The sequence below is a fragment of the Lepidothrix coronata genome, unplaced genomic scaffold (assembly GCF_001604755.1).
Source record: "Lepidothrix coronata isolate B3197 unplaced genomic scaffold, Lepidothrix_coronata-1.0 Scaffold278, whole genome shotgun sequence".
Lineage (NCBI taxonomy): Eukaryota > Metazoa > Chordata > Aves > Passeriformes > Pipridae > Lepidothrix > Lepidothrix coronata.
In genome coordinates this window covers 318,706-334,626 of record NW_016690458.1, presented here as the reverse complement: position 1 = coordinate 334,626, position 15,921 = coordinate 318,706, and the positions used below count along the sequence as shown (strand labels likewise).

The following is a 15,921-nucleotide window of genomic DNA, read 5'->3' as shown; positions in this document are numbered from 1 at the left end:
TCCCCACTGCACCCCCTTGGGCCTGAGACAGCTCATCTCGCCTGCGCGAGAGCTGATAGAGATGCCAGAGCCCTTACAGAGCACAGATTCGGGCCAGAAAAAAACAATCAAACAATTGTGAGCTGAGCAGAATTTGGAGAGCATTTCTTTCTCCTGAGGTTCTGGTTCTCTCTCAGCAGCCAGCAGCAAACACCTGCATGCACACACACTGTACAGGGTGCCTTGCAGCAGGCCAGGGTGGCTCATCCAGCTCCACAAACACAAAGGAGTGAATCATAGCTGTTCAATGCCAGCTGCTTCAAAGCAAGCCCTGCGGATATTCCCTTTATTCCCCTCTTGCACAAGCACTTCCTGGAGCACCTGGGAAGTGGTGCTGGAGGCAGTGGAAGCACACCAGCATGCCAGGGTGGGAGGATGCAGCTTCACAGCATAGCAGGCTGGCAGCACTCAGCACCACTTCTGTGAACCCAAACAAGCAAGCCCATCAGTTTAGGGCAGCACAGAAAGCTCAGTGCACTAACCCCGCATCCAGTCATGGCTGGAGGGGGGCAAGAAGTGCAATTTAGGTAGTTTAGTGAGCCATCCAGACCACCAAAATATGCTGCTACTGAGTGGATCCGGTACTTGCTCAAAGCTGATCAAAAGACAGAATCTCCCAGTGGAGTTTGTGTGAGTTCCTCAAATACCTGGAGCAGTCCCATTGCCTTTTTTTAGCAAAACAGTCCAGGGGAACCAAATGTTTTAGACCCCAGGGAAGGCCATTAGCCCAACCAGTTATCTGGGCAAAGAAGGGGGATGGAGCATCATCTCCCACACAGGAGGGAGCTGTCAGGTAGTGTAGCATAATCTGGCATGACATGTCACCAATATTTATTGCCAGATGTCCAGGAAGCAAGAGGAACTTTCCCCAGTGAGCTCCTGCAACAGCTTTTGATTTATACACAGCCCTGAGGCTGAAATACCTTTAGGGATCACAAGTCCAAGGGTGTTTGTTCAATCTTGGTCAGGGTAAAGAGACTTCTGGGGTGTTCCCCATGCTCACTACAGAGATAAACAAAGACAGTGACTGGCAGGGACAGAGCCTGTGCCGGCACTGAGCAAGAACACGTGGGTAACCCAAGCTCCAACCTGACCTCTCCTCTAACTCCAACAACAGCCATGCCATCAGTCTGCATTCCAGCTACACCCAGGGCAGCACGTGGCAGGAGACAGACTTGCCAGCCTTCCAAAGTGCTGCACTTCCTCTAAAGCCTAGTGTCCTGAGGAGAGTCAAGAATGAGAGAAAACTGACAAAACTCTGCCATGCCAGGTCAGCAGCTTCCAAGCTTGACCCTCCCAAGGCTTTTCACCTGGGCCCACACCCATCAGCTCTTGTTCTCAAGTGACAACTGCAGGATTTGTGTCCCTTTTCCTGCTCACATTTCAGCCATTTATTTGTGAATAAAGAGCGTCTCCTCCAAATTCTGTTTTGCTCCCACAGGGAGAAGTAGTTCCTCAGACCTGCCTCTGCCACATCTTGGCCAATTCCTCCCCAGAACAGGAAAGGTCTCTCCTACCACCAAAGAGTCCAACACCTGGAAACCCCTCAGCTAGCTGCAGACCAGTGACTCTACTCCTCAGAGTGCAGAGAAATGGAGGATTCACTCTCTTCCTTTGAGTGGGAGCTGGCAGAGGTTTAAAAAGGAGAGGTAAAATGGATTTCAAAATATACACACACACAAAAAAATAGCCTTAGGTTTCTTGTAGGCATCGCACAGGGAAGGAGAGCTCTGTCTACAGGCTGCAAGCGGCTGAAAACATGAGTAAAGGATGTTCTCCATCACACTGCAGTTTCTCAGAGAAGACTTGGCAGTTTTCCTCTCTTCCACACTTGTAACACATTTCAGTTTAAACAGCCACTCAAGAAGAGAGGTTGCTTGGTTTCTTCAAGACTAAGTCTTGAAGTGCAAGACTTAGAATGCAAGAACTGCAAGAAAATGTGGTGCTGCATGGTAGGTGACAGGAAACAGTCCAGCTTTCTCTAGAGGAAGCTGGCTGCTGCCTGTGTAACCTGGGAGAACATATCATGGTCAGAAATAGGTTTGAATAAAAAATTAGCACAGATTCATCTTGGCTCAGCAGTGGTCCTGGCCCCACAGCCCTTCAAGGACAAGCCATGTAGTGGTATTTTGGTGGCAGAGTCCATCCAGAATGACTAGCCTAGTTTAGGGTGAGACTTCAACCTTAGGTTCTGCCTTCACACAGGTTTGTAACTTAACCAGTTTCAGGGCCTGGATCACTGGTGCAGTGTGCCAACGTATTCTCACCATTTCAGGGTTCATCTGGTAGAACAAGTTCTACCAGATGACAAGTAGACAAGTTCTTTCATAATTTCACAATAAAGACACAGCTCATCTTGGTGCAGGATTCAGCAGTCAGTGATTAACAGGGAACAAAATTAACAATGATGGACAACTGGCTCTACTTTTTTTGGATCACACTCAACCTAGGCTCACTCAGATGCTGAAACACCACCAGCCACATTGCTGGAAAGCAAAAAGAGAAGTCCAGGAAGGAAATAAGAGTCCAGACATGTTATGTAAGTCAAAGCAGATTACTGATTTATGTAACTGGAAATGATGACCACTTGTAGTGCAATGACAAGCCCAGGTTTCTTTATCTCTATTTTGAAATGAACCATCAATTCCCGTCCCTCAAAGCAATTGTGCTTTGCTGTCATGTGCCTATTCTTCAGTCCCCAGACCATGCAATGCACACTTCACACTCCTGAGGACAAGGAAGCACCCCTCTGGAGTTCCACAGATAGTTACTTCTTCATTTTGTAACTTGTGTGACATAAAGAAATGACTCAAAACATCTTCATTTTAGTGTTTCCAGTTGCTGAATTTTTAAAGTCACACTAATGTGACTCATTAATCCCACCCCACCCCATTAATTAACGATTAATCCTCACTGATCCCCCACAAATAAGCAAAGTGCAATGTTCTTAAGATGTAACAATGGCTCCAAGCAGGAGCTCATCACAGAAGCAAATTTTGCTAATAGAAAAATGTGATTAAAAAAAGATAGCAAAACATGGTCACTGAAATTTAAAAATAAACCTCTACATATAAAAAAATATACTGGCACTTTAGGAAGGCACAACAGGAACTACCTCAGGCATCCAACCAACAGTCTTTGGTCACATCCAGGACAGAAGGGTCCCCATTTCCAAGGTAGCTTGACAGAAGAAAAACACCTATCAAGGAGCACATGGTAAGTGTTGTTGCAGCGAACACGGGTGTAACACTTCTCCCCTCCAGCTCAGCACTGCAGCAGTGCTGTGTGAGCAGCTCAGGGCACAGCCCCCTCCGAGAGCCAGCAGCAGAGCAATGACAGGTGGTGTGATGTGTCACAACGTGACACTGTTGCAAGGTGGAAAACCAACAAGGTCCTTTTTTCTGTGACAAAAATTTCCAGCAGTTGGGGGTTTCCCCGTATTTGCAGTTCTTCCGTCTAGGAACAGGAAAGATCAGACTCAGAGCACAAGCAGGTGAAAGAAGTGGTGTGAGCAGTGCAACCTCAAGGCCCCAGGCACCCACGGTGTGCCAAGGAGAGCGTGGGTGGGGGCAGCTCTTCACCCAGGGGGACAGGCCAGCCTGAATTACACGGCCTTGATTTCTGGGGGCTTCAGGGGGGGCCACCCCTTCCATTTATAGTAGGAGACCAACTGCTTGGGCACTTCAGCCAGAACCACCTGGGAGAGCGCTTCCCGGGGAGCCTGGAGGGAGAACAGGGAGAATGAATCAGCAACACGGCAGAGAACAGATCTGTCGATTTGTCAGGCCAGTGGAAAACTCCCTAATGGAATTCCGAGCGCAGTCCCCACCTGCCACACTCACTCCCTGTTTTAAGAGTTGCTTGCTACAGCTTTAGGGGCACTTCCAGTCAGTCTCAGTGAGCACTGCTGATGAAAACCACTCGCTCCCACCTCAACCCCAGGCTCACACAGCCTTTATATGGCCCTGACCTGAGTGCCCAACTGCCCCAGTGACCAATGTCTGCTATTTGGGTGTTCACCGGACTCGCTCTCCAACCCAATTCACTGTGCAAACGGCAGGAGCTGAGGAATGACAGGACTGCTTTCAACAGCAGGGAGGACTGATCCCAACTTCAATCACGCGTGGGACTCAACATCAGAGACTGACAACATGATCTCAGTTCCTTGCCTAAACGTTTGCATCCCTTTAACCCTGCCAAGAGATAACCCACGGAATCAATGATACCAGGAGGGCTCTTTGAGAAAACGCTTCAAGACCAAGAGGCACTGTGACCAAGAGGACACAAGGTCTTTAAAAAGACCAAGAGGAGCTGTGAACACAGGGGCAAACCCCTCAGCCCTCACTGGGAACGAGCAGCCTGCTGCCTTGCCAACACTGTGGTCACTTCTAGGATGTATGAATACTGGCTCCAGGACTCTTCTGCCTTTAAAAACAACTTACATTTCTGAACTGCCGGAAGGGCACAAACTGCACGATGTCCCGTGCAGCTGGCTCTCCTGTCACAGACTTCAGGACACCGTTGTCTCCATCAAGGAACTCCATCGCTTTGAAATCGGCTTCGCCAACGCCCACAATAATGATGGACATGGGCAGCTTGGAGGCATCGACAATCGCCTGCCTGGTTTGGTCCAGGTCAGTGATCTCTCCATCTGTGATGATCAGCAAGATATAATAGTGCTGAAAAACATAAGAAAGCCCCCAGTTAGGTATTTCAACACCAAAGCTCATGTAACTGAAGGCAAATATAGCAATCTCTTTGCTAAGAAAGAAATCAGATGTTGCTGTGGATAAGACAAAAGAAACTGATGTTTATCCCCATTTTTTCCTATGCCTAACTATTTTCTGTGTGCACTTCAGATTTCCTCTGTACTAGAAAAAAGATAAAGGATTAAGTTCAATTTATAAAGAACAGTTACATCAATTGGCAAAAAGTATTAGAGATGAAAAGTACAACTAATCCACACATTCAAAATTCACCAGTGGGTGCTGTTTTACTGACTGACGTCTCAGAAAGGCTAAAGATATTTAATATCCCTGCAGTGTAACTCAAAAAGCCTTCTTTTTTTTTGTTACTAATAATTTAAATTATAAGTATTCTAAGTATCAGAAATCTCAAAACACAGCAATGACAACATGAGACAAAGACACTCTAGAGATAACTGAGGGGAAGAATACAGGAGCTTTTCTAGAAAGAAAGAAGTACCTCACACTCATTAGCGTGGCAAAGTGTTTAAAATTTCTATCCTTCTCCAGAAACTAAGGTTTAGTATCTGGTTCTGAAATGAGCAACTGGTGTTTTATAGCAGCTATCTACAGGCTTAAAATGAGGGGAACACAATGAAAATAAGAGAAAACTAATTTCCAATTCCAAAACACAGGTAACACAAGGGTTACTACTTTTGTACCCCACTGCTGACAGATTCTTTATTTAAATAGTTAGCTTTCAATCTGAAAGAAAAAGTAGAGATATTTAACACCTAAGGAAAATTGAGAAGATCCCCTCAAAGTGTTGTGAAGGCTAAAAAATACTCTCAGAAATGTAAGAAATGGATCTCCCTAGCCCAAGTGCCTCACAGTGTGGGAAATGTATTCAATATACACACAAACATAAGTAGCACCAAAAATACTGACACGGCCATACGATAAAACAAGTAGCAGAGTGTATGTCAAAATTCCTTCTCATTGGTCTATCAAAACTGGAATCAGTTAAAATGCATCAGGAAATCCAACTCCTTCACCCTTAAAAAAAGGAACAAAGTTTAAAGAAACAAAGTTGAATTTTAAGAGTGGCCATGGAAGCCCACGAGTGAGCCCTGCCACACAGCCAGAGGGCAGGGCAGGCACTCTGCAGTCAGCACACCGGTGGAACAGTTCTCAGGGTCCTTGCACCGCTGTGGGACAGTCAAGCTCTCTGATAGTTTCTTGGAGGAGGTCTTTGTGGACATTCTTGAGAGCAAAATTGTTTGGCACAAAACATCTAGAGCCCCTCTATATGATGTGCATTCCCCTACAGAGAATGCACATAGAGAGATTAGAGTGAGACAACTGCTGCCAGTCCAGCTGCTGTAAGAGCCAACACAGCCCTGTACTGTGAGTACACTGCCAGCACACTGGGACAGAGCAAAAGAAATGCGACCTGAGCAATGACACTAATGTCCAAGTCTATCCAGTTTAGGTTCCTATCAGTATGGACCAAGAGAGAACCAATAGCCTCTATGTGGGCTGGTAACAGAGGACCAAACTCGGGATTCTAAGGAAGGAAGATAACATCGCTTTACTGTTCCATTCTATCCCATCATAAACATGGAAAACGGAAACATCAACCCAAAGCAGATCCATAGTAAAGGACTCACTGCAGCAGTTCCTTGTTGCATGGAGTGTGCTGCAAACCTTGCCACGTGGTTTATGATGGGAGAGAAGTTGGTTGGCCCATAGAGTCGGATCTGAGGCAGGATCTGGCGGTAGGCATCCACTACTCCTTGGATCCCTGCAACACAAGGAAGTAAGAGCCACGAGAGCCCCACAATTTTCCAGCCGTTATTTTACAAGCATTACTAAATAAAGGATAACTCACACAGCCGTGAACTCCTGAAGGGCAAATAAGCAGCAAGATAACAGAAATACTAGAAGCACAGAGATGAAACCAGTGGACAGCTGCAGAGATCAGATTTGCACATTTCTGCCCCATTCTACATTCTTCACATGTCACTCTTTGTGCCTCTAACATCACAAAGGCTCAGGATTCTGGCCTGTGAGTTGGCAGGGCTGACTGAGAGGGCTTTAAATTAGGTTTGAAGGAGGGAGGGGATAAGAGCAGGCTTGGCAGAGATGAGCCTAGGAGTGGCATGCCAGTGTTGGGGGTGAAATCCATAGCCCAGCTGAAGTGCATCTATATCCTGCTGACTCTGAAGTATGCAACACACTCCTACTCTTATAGAGATGAACCAGGAACTCCTAAAGTAATAAAACCAACAGGGAAACACCAGAAAATGATCTCAAAGGAATTAAGGGCTGTTCCTCTAGGAAGGTGACACAGCCATCAGCCCAGCTGAGGTGCCTTCACACCAGTGCACTCAGCACGGGCAACAAGCAGGAGGAGTTGGAAGCCACTATGCTGCTGGAAACTACAACCTTGTTGCCATTACTGAAACTTGGTAACACTGGACAAATCCTATGACTGGACTGCAGCAACAGATGGCTACAGGCTGTTCAGAAGGGACAGGGGAGGAAGGAGAGGTGGAGGAGTTGCTCTCTACATCAAGAGGTGGATTGAGTGTGAAAAGCTGCCTCTGAAGAACAACCATGAGCAGCTCAAAAGCCTGTGAGTAAAAATCAGAGACTGAGACAACAAAGGGAACCTTGTGGTTAGGGTCTACTACAGGCCACCTGATCAAGGGGAGCCTATTGATGAAGCCTTCCTACTCCAGCTACGGCATCATACTCGCCAGCCCTTGTCCTCCTGGGGGACTTGGACCATCCTGACATCTGCTGGGAAAGCAGCACAGTGAGCTGTAGGCAATGCAGGAGACTTCTGGAATGCATGGAGGACAACCTCTTGACCCAGGTAATCAAGAGCCCTACCAGAGTGACTGCCTTACTGGATCTGTTGGTCACCAACACAAGTGAGATAACTGGGGACATGAAGATCAGAGGCAGGACTATGTTTACCTTGTCCTTTCTACCTTGTCAACCAATTTGCCTTGTTTAATTGCTTATGGTCTAATTAGACAACAAGGTCAGAAGCTCTCTGGAACAGTAACTTCTCCTATTCCTTGTGTGGAGGTTAGACAACAGTCTCTGATTCAGGATTCAAACATTTCTGTAATGGAAATAGCAATCCCTAAGGTTCTTCTACATGAGAAGCTTTTCTCAGGTTAACTAAACAAATTTTTTTAAAGTCTGATTTTAAATGGTACGTATTCTTCTCTGGATCCATCTAAATTGGCCTGTTCCTGGCTTGTATCAATGTAGCTTAATTTGCCACTGCTGCTTGTGTTGCCCACCATCTGGTTATAGGGTGGTACCTCTCAAAACTGCTCCACAGGGACCCTAAGAGAGCACAGACCCAGATTCCAGTGAAGCCATCAACACTGAGCTGACTGAGGAAATGCCTGGATTTTAACACTGAATCTCAAATTCCACTTTTTACTGGCCTAAGACCAGAGGGAACAACTGAGTGAAAAATGCTTGTTCAAGAACAATTCTGTGTCTCTGCATGTTGGGAGAGACCTTAGTCCTTAAAGGTCATAATCTAGCATAGGGAGTAGCCCTTAAATACTGCTGGTGGAGTGACCCTGGCTTGATTGTGAGGTGCCCACCAAAGCCATTCTATTACCCCACTCTTCATCTGGATGTGGAAAGAAAATACAACAAAAGGCTCGTGGGTCGAGACAAGGACAAGGAGACCCCACTCACTGTCACAGGCAGACCAGACTCAGCTTGGAGAAATCAGGTGAATTTGTTACCAATCAAATCAGAGGAGGATAAATTAAAGCAAAAACTAAATCTTAAAAACACCTCCTCCCTGCCCCTTTCTTGGGCTCAAGTTCACTCTCAAATTCTCTCCCTCATCCCCGTCAGGGGCACAGGGGGACAGGGGAATGGGGCTTGTGGTCAGTTCACAAGTCATCTCTGCCTCTCCTTCCTTGCTCAAAGGAAGAACTCCTCTCACTCAAACTCTGCTCCAGTGTGGGGTTGCTCCCAAAAGAGATAGTACTCCACGAACTTCTCCAGCCTGAGTCCTTCCCATGAGCTGCAGACCTTCGTGAACTGCCCAGTGTGGGTCCTTCCCACAGGGTGCAGTCCTGCAGGAACAGATGGCTCCAGCATGGGCCCCTTCCACAGGGTCACCAGTGCTGGAACAGACTGCTCCAGGTGGGGCCTCCATGGGCTGCAGGGGCACAGGTGCCCTGTGTCTGCACCACAGGCTGCAGGGGAATCTCTGCTCCAGCGCCTGGAGCACCTCCTTCTTCTCTACCAATCTTGGAGTCTCCAGAGTTGTTCCTTTCACATACTCTCACTCCTTCCTTCCAACCACTGCTGCACTGGGGGTTTTTACCCCCTTCTTAAATCTGTTATCCAGAGGTGCTGCCACCATCACTGATGGGCTTGGACTTGGCCAGTGGTGGGTCTGTCTTGGAGCCATCTGGCATCATCTCCATTGGACACAGGGGAAGCTTCCAGCAGCTTCTCACAGAAGCCACCCCTGCAGCCCCCACTACCAAAACCCTGCCATGCAAACCCAACATAAGCCCAAACAACCTCCACTGAAGAACATGGCTACAAAAAACCCCAAGCTTTTAAGACAAACTTTAAAAGAGAGCAGTCAAACATACGCCCATATCTCCACACTGCTGGTGAAGTAACCCTGGTTTCTAACAGCCTCAGCACATGGTGGCTCTGAAGTGTGACGAGCACAGACACACTGCTGAGCTCAATCCACTGCCACCTGGAACCTAGCAGAAGTAACCAAGTTGAAACAACAAAAACTTTAGTACAGACTAACAATCAAATTAAACCTAGACCCCTTCACTGAAGTCTGCAACAACACACATCTGCTCTTGTCAGCATCCAGGTGACAGTAAATCTAGTTTGCCCCAAGCCTCAGTGCAGCAGTGCTGCATCTGATTTTCACCAGTTATGAACCAAACACAGCACTTTGAACATCTGCCCCTCTCAGTGACATTATTAACAGAGTTGTCCTCACCTGGGCAATAAGGGTTGCTGGGGTTGAAGTTCAAAGCAAACTCATGAGATACCTGAGACAGGGGACATGACAATTGGTTAGGGAATGCAAGCACAGACAGAGCAAGTGCACAGTGTCGTGAAGGCCCTACCTGCCAGCTAGGAGGAACCTGAGCTCCAAACCCAAATGCAGGAAACAGCTTGTCCCTGGAAAGAAAGAACAACAAGAAATGAGAAAGAGCAATTCTTTAGTAACTCATTCTTCTGTTTTATTCTAAGAAAACAGCTGGAGACCAAGACTGAATTCCTGCTATAAGGAATTGGTACATCATCTAGCTGCCCACAGCCAGGCACCAGGTACCCAAGGGATTCAGGCTTGGGCTTGACAGTTACAGAACTTCCTTCAGCATAGCACCCCACAGGAGTCTCAGGAGATTTCAAAGTAGCAGGAGAAAAGCCAGACCCCACCTCGGCCTGGTCACAGGACAGAGCAGACAAACATATTCCCATTGAATCAAATAAGACATTCATGTTTGCAATGCACCATCAGCAACAAGGGAGCAGTGACCAGCTAAAGCAGCAGTACAGAGGGACCCAGGGCAGAGCAAGAGCCAAGCAAAGATGCCAAATTATGAAGGGCTGCCATTGCCCTCCCTGGCACTGACAAGCAAGAGGAAACAGGAGCAGCTCCTTAAGGGATCTCCCAAGGGAAGGCAGCCCCTCAGTCATTAAAATGTTACAGGTCTGGAACAAACTATGAGCACTGATCTGCTGTGACACAATTTTGGTGAGGTGACTAGATCACTCAGGATCATTACATACGTGTCATAATCCTGGACTACACTTCCCACGCTCCAGATGGCAATCAGGTACTCATTTATCCCATCTGGGCTGATGTGGTGAAGAGAATCTGGTGACCTGGGATCTCCATTGGAGGCAGTGAAGTCTACACCCACCTAATCAGTCAAGATGATGGCAGGAAGTCACTGATACGTCACCACAAGCAAACAGAAGAACTAACCACATCCAGAAATCCAGCAGCTCTACATAGGAACAGGCACACAAGCCTGCACCCCTTTTCTCACTGGGGTACAGGCATTTTTAAGTAATAGCAATCCTTTCCACAGACAGACTGAACCAATTTCTCAAAAGAAGTTTAAGAAGTCTGAGCTCCATTAAAGTGCTACTTGATCACAAAAAGTAAAAATATAATATCATTTGGGTTTTGTAGACTTCATCACTGCAAACTCACACTGCATTTGCAGTCATTCACGCTGCCAACAGAAGTACACAACCTCACTGCTCATCCTGTCATCCACCAAGACAAGCAGAGGGGAAACAACTCACTGTGAAGTTAATCTGGCAGCCTCCCATCACATAGTCCAGAAATGAATATTCTGTCTCAATCTAGAGGAACAGACAGACTGTGTTACACCTACTCATTTCATTATGATCAGGATATAAAAAAAAGCAAAAAAAACCCCAACAAAAATCTTCCTACCTTGCAGGATTTTATCCTAATAATGCCAGAGTTTTTATAGCTCTTTTTCTTTTGTTTTTTCTCAGGATGAATGCATTCAAATTCCACCTACAGAAAGCAAGCATAGAAGAATCAAGTTCCAAAATATCTGCACTTACAGCAGAGCAAATTATGGAAACAGAACAGTGTCACACATCACACAATTTCAGAGTTACCCAAATACCCAGCAGAATTCAGAAATTTAATTTTAAAAAGGTCTGCAACTACTTTGGCTGCTATCTCATGAACTAGATGGGATACTTTTGCCACCAGCACTGGGCAGAGGAGGCAAAATCTTGGGGTTGGGAGGCCAAAAAAAAACAGGCCACGGGTTCCCAGTGGCAGTGTTTAACTGCTTGGTTTCTCTCACATTGGTTCTGAATTCACACAGGCCAGGGAAAAAGGCAAGAACCTTCCACCAGCTTTTGGATTATGGCCACAAAAATCAAGCTGGCTGGCACATGGAGTAGTCTTGGGCTATGTCCTGCGTGCAATACATCTACCTGAACTTAGGTGAGACATACCCATGAGAATGAGATGTCAGGTTTCACTGCAGACAACAGACCAAAACCAGCAGCACCAGCATGTGACTCGGTCTATTCTGGACTGAATGACCAAGACAAGGTAAGAAGAGTGTCTCTTGGAAGGACTCCTGCTCCCTGTTAGCTGGCAAGGCCACCAGAGCACTTGTGAGGGTGACCAGTACAAACATTATCCAAGCCAAGCTGTGCCTCTGGACTCATCTGTTACAGCACCAACAAGCACTTTTATTTCCACTGCACTCAGAAGAGGCCAAAGCAGGATGAACAGCTGGAAAAAGTGGCTGGCAATCAGCAGACAACAGGCTCGAGGATGCCTTTAGAAATAGGAACTGTATCAGAACCCAAAGAAAATAAAGAAATGTAATTCCCACACCATTCTTCCCGGATGTTGGCTTAGTAATATAAGAATACAAACAGAAATATTCATGTTTGGAGGCCACAACTCACAGTGTATCCCTGAGGTCAATGTTAAAAAGGGCTTGTGAAAGCCTGAAGTGTGGACTAAGCCAGCAGGGGCTGGAGAAGCTCACCGGGGAGCCGGGTCCGGCCGTTTGCAACTGCGCCAGCGTCGTCTGCGCGGCACCGATCAGGTCATGGGAGCCATCGCTGTCATGGTCCAAACACTGCACCTGCAGGAGGGAGCAGGGCATGGACACTGCTCCTGCAGGAGGGAGCAGGGCATGGACACTGCTCCTGCAGGGGAGGAGGAGCAGGGCATGGACACTGCTCCTGCAGGGGAGGAGGGAGCAGGGCATGGGTGTCCTGTGTTAGGGAGACCAGCTGCTGCTCCCCAGCCCATCTCCTCTGTCGCACCTTTGCAGCAGTGCTGCTGAACTTCCCCATTCCAGCAGAACTGGAGGTGTTGGCCACACCACTAACTGAAACCCAGGAGTAAAGACACACACCCAGAGCAAATCTCAAAAATGTTCACTTCCTCATCCGTTTAAAAGCATGCACAGTGAAAATTTTAGATAAAATCTTTCCCTGGTTTAAATGGAAAATGTTAAATTAATAAATAAATAAAAATTTAAAAGAAACCTTAAGAAAAACCCAGCATTCCACAGTCCAGATGTATAAATGTGAGATCATTCAGGACAAGATATGTAACCAGAATAATGGGAAGAAGCAATTAAATCTTTGTTATCTAAGCACTTTCTGAACACGTTCTTTTTTCTGTCCAATAATAGCATCAATTTACAAGGAAATTGCAATTTCCATGGAACAGTAAGTCTTTTTCTGCATCTTATACAAACCAAATGATAAGTACTTCATTAATAACCAGTCATGTTTAAATCAGCATGAAAGCTTCAGAACTAGATAATGCAAAAGAGTAATGCATTTACAAACAGAAATATACTCTTAACTGTGGCTTACAGCAACCATGGTGAGATATGTTGTCAATAGCTCCCCACGAAACCACTGATGAAGATCATTTCTAACACACTCCATGCACACAACTGCAGAACACAAGTAACTCCAGAAGCAGTCAACTAAGGAACAGTTACAAGCAGCTGGCTACTCCCCTGCTGAAGCTCACATGCCACACAGATTCAAGATCTGTTTTCTTTCCAAGATTTGCCTTTAGTAATCCAGAAATTGATGTCAGTCCAGTATAAACCACAGGGACAGCTTTCTCCTCAGGACAATGAGACAAGATGGGATAAGGACGTAAAATTCAATGGCATCTTAGATACCTGAATTTGAGACTATTTGGATTTACTAGGGATCTTCCACTGGTATAAGTGGAAAACCTGTACAAACAGCCAGGTCAATTATGGCCTAATGTAGCCACCTAAACGGGAAGCAGCATATCATCCTTCAGTGCCTTACTGGGGAAACAAGATACCACAGTGACTGTGCCCCCTTCTCCTTCATCCTTTCCAACCCACTCCACTCCCTTCTGCATGCTCCATCACAAAGCAACTCCCACCCCTCCTGCCTGAACTCCACTCAGCCTCTCTCTACAACTCTGGGTTTGCACAAAAGCAACTGGATCATGCCAGGGAGGCCAAGGAAGGAGGCTCTGGTGCAGAAGCCAAGGTGCAGATTCCCAGGGCAGGATCTCTTCCACGTCAGTACGCCTGGAGAGCTGCACGGAATTCAGCAGCTGCCACCTCCACGCAGCTCCTCTCCCCTCCCTCCTGCTCCCGCTCCCCCTCACAGCCATGCCAAGAGAGCTGGATTAGCTGACAGCACGGTATGGCTGAAAACAAACCTCTTCTTGCAAGGGTTTTCTAAAACCAGCCAAGATTCACTGTGGGCAGCCCAAAGAGTGCTGCTGCTGCTGCAAACAGAACCCTCCAATCCTGCAGGGCACTGTATAGGGTTATTTACTGACTAAATATTTCTTAGCTAACAAACTGTCCATCACGAGCTGTGGAATACAGTCAGCAGGTAAAAGGCCCCTTTTGTCTACAGGAGGAACTTTCAAAACTCACAGAAAATGGTTTTGCTTTTGAGTTATCTGCCATCAAACCTGTGAATACCAACACATAAATTTCTATTTTGCTACTTCTATTTGCTACATTTGCTATTTCCATTTAAATAACTATGGGGGTGACATGCTGCTTTCACTTGCCCTTATTTTTAACAAAACTGTCACGAAGATCAGGCTGCGTCACAAATCTGAGCTGTTCTTAACACAGAACAAGAACATCACTCTGCATTGCAATGAAGAAAGAATTACCATAATACTAGGCAGCATTTGATCAAAAGCTTTATGTTCACGCACACATTCAGTACCTAATCCTCACACACAGCTGGCAAAAGCTGATGTTTAGGGGATACACCAAAATGGTTGTTCCCACTGTGCTGAACTTCAAGTTCTCCTTTTACCAGTATTTCACACATAATTGCTCCTATGTAAATTTTGTGAAGCCTCAAACAAGAGGTTCAGAGGAAAAAATGCCAGATGAAAAATAAACCACCACTGCAATATTATATTCCTTAGTGTTAGTGCTAGTGAAACACCTGCCTGTCACCCTGACTGACTGACTTCCCCAGCCTGTTAAAGACAAGAACAGTTTAATCCTTTTTCATAGTTGCATTGGGAAACTTAACAGACTATTTGCACATGCGTTGAGAATTTTGGCTCAAATGAACTAACAGCAAAAATCTATCCTTTTGAAGAAGCAGGTCACTCCAAAGTGAACTTCAAAGCACAGAAAGCTTCTGGAAAACAAACAAAACAAAACAACAACACAAATATTTTTGGACTATAGCAAACACAGCCCCACATAACAGAACAAACCATGCCATGTCGTGCCAGTTCTGACAAACATGCCTCTCTCAGCCATCTCCTTCACACATCTGCTGCTCACTCTTGGACCAAGAGATTTTTCTGACCTAAGACTGTTGATTCCTCAGCAATAAAAGCTCATGAACACCACTTAGAGCACTGCCACCTATCTGTAAGCCCAGCACATCTGAACACCTATTTCCAGGTTAATAACCTCAGTAATTCTTTGGACCTGCCACACTGCACAAAAAAACAACATTAGCATGCATGCTTTTTGCTAAACCTTCCAGGTCAAGCTTCCAGCATGAGATATCTTCAAAGACTGGATGGAACAGGAAAATTCTGCAAATGCAAAGTATTCAGGTGTTGGATAAGCAGAGAGGAACTATATTCACACAGAACTATCTATTAATTGAAATGCCTTTAAATTATCAATGCATTGCTTAGAAGAAAAAATAACAAATTAAGTTGCTATCAGACTTTCTTTGGTAGAAACATATTAAAAGACGTCATTGTTCTGCTGCCACCTCCGTAAGCCAGGACCAGAGAGAATTAGTCATCATATACAAGAACACAGGGAATTGCAGTTCTGACTCAAAACTAGATTTCTACTTGAAATAGGTAGAAAGAGAGTTGGGAGAAGCCTGCCAGTCTCATGAATGGACAAATGTGAGAGATGCCTTAAGGTCCTCTCAGTGTCAGTATCCCAAGGCAGTCAAGCTTGTCCAACATCTGTGAGCTTCTCAGTTAACTTAGAAACAGTGGTAGAAAGCCCCCCCCCAAAAAAAAATCAAAACCAAACAAGACACCACTACTGAAGTCCAACCTGAAATCCTGGAAAGAACAGTGAAAAGAAAAACCAGTTATAATTCTTCTCATGACTAATCATTAGAAATT

General features: G+C 45.9%; 1 protein-coding gene across 4 annotated transcripts in view; it reads right to left on the bottom strand.

Moving 5' to 3' along the window:
• Positions 1-2,577: 2,577 nt before the first annotated feature.
• The window catches only part of CPNE1 (copine 1), a 43,818-nt gene continuing 30,474 nt past the window's right edge, over positions 2,578-15,921 (bottom strand). For all 4 annotated transcript variants that reach the window (XM_017836459.1, XM_017836456.1, XM_017836454.1 and 1 more), the window contains 9 exons: positions 12,317-12,415; positions 11,227-11,313; positions 11,073-11,132; positions 10,548-10,681; positions 9,878-9,932; positions 9,748-9,799; positions 6,395-6,528; positions 4,482-4,718; positions 2,578-3,760 (listed from right to left, as the gene is read on the bottom strand). In XM_017836459.1, coding sequence (XP_017691948.1) covers positions 3,644-3,760; positions 4,482-4,718; positions 6,395-6,528; positions 9,748-9,799; positions 9,878-9,932; positions 10,548-10,681; positions 11,073-11,132; positions 11,227-11,313; positions 12,317-12,415 — 975 coding nt within the window. In that variant the 3' untranslated portion in view covers positions 2,578-3,643. The remainder of the gene's footprint in view (positions 3,761-4,481; positions 4,719-6,394; positions 6,529-9,747; positions 9,800-9,877; positions 9,933-10,547; positions 10,682-11,072; positions 11,133-11,226; positions 11,314-12,316; positions 12,416-15,921) is intronic.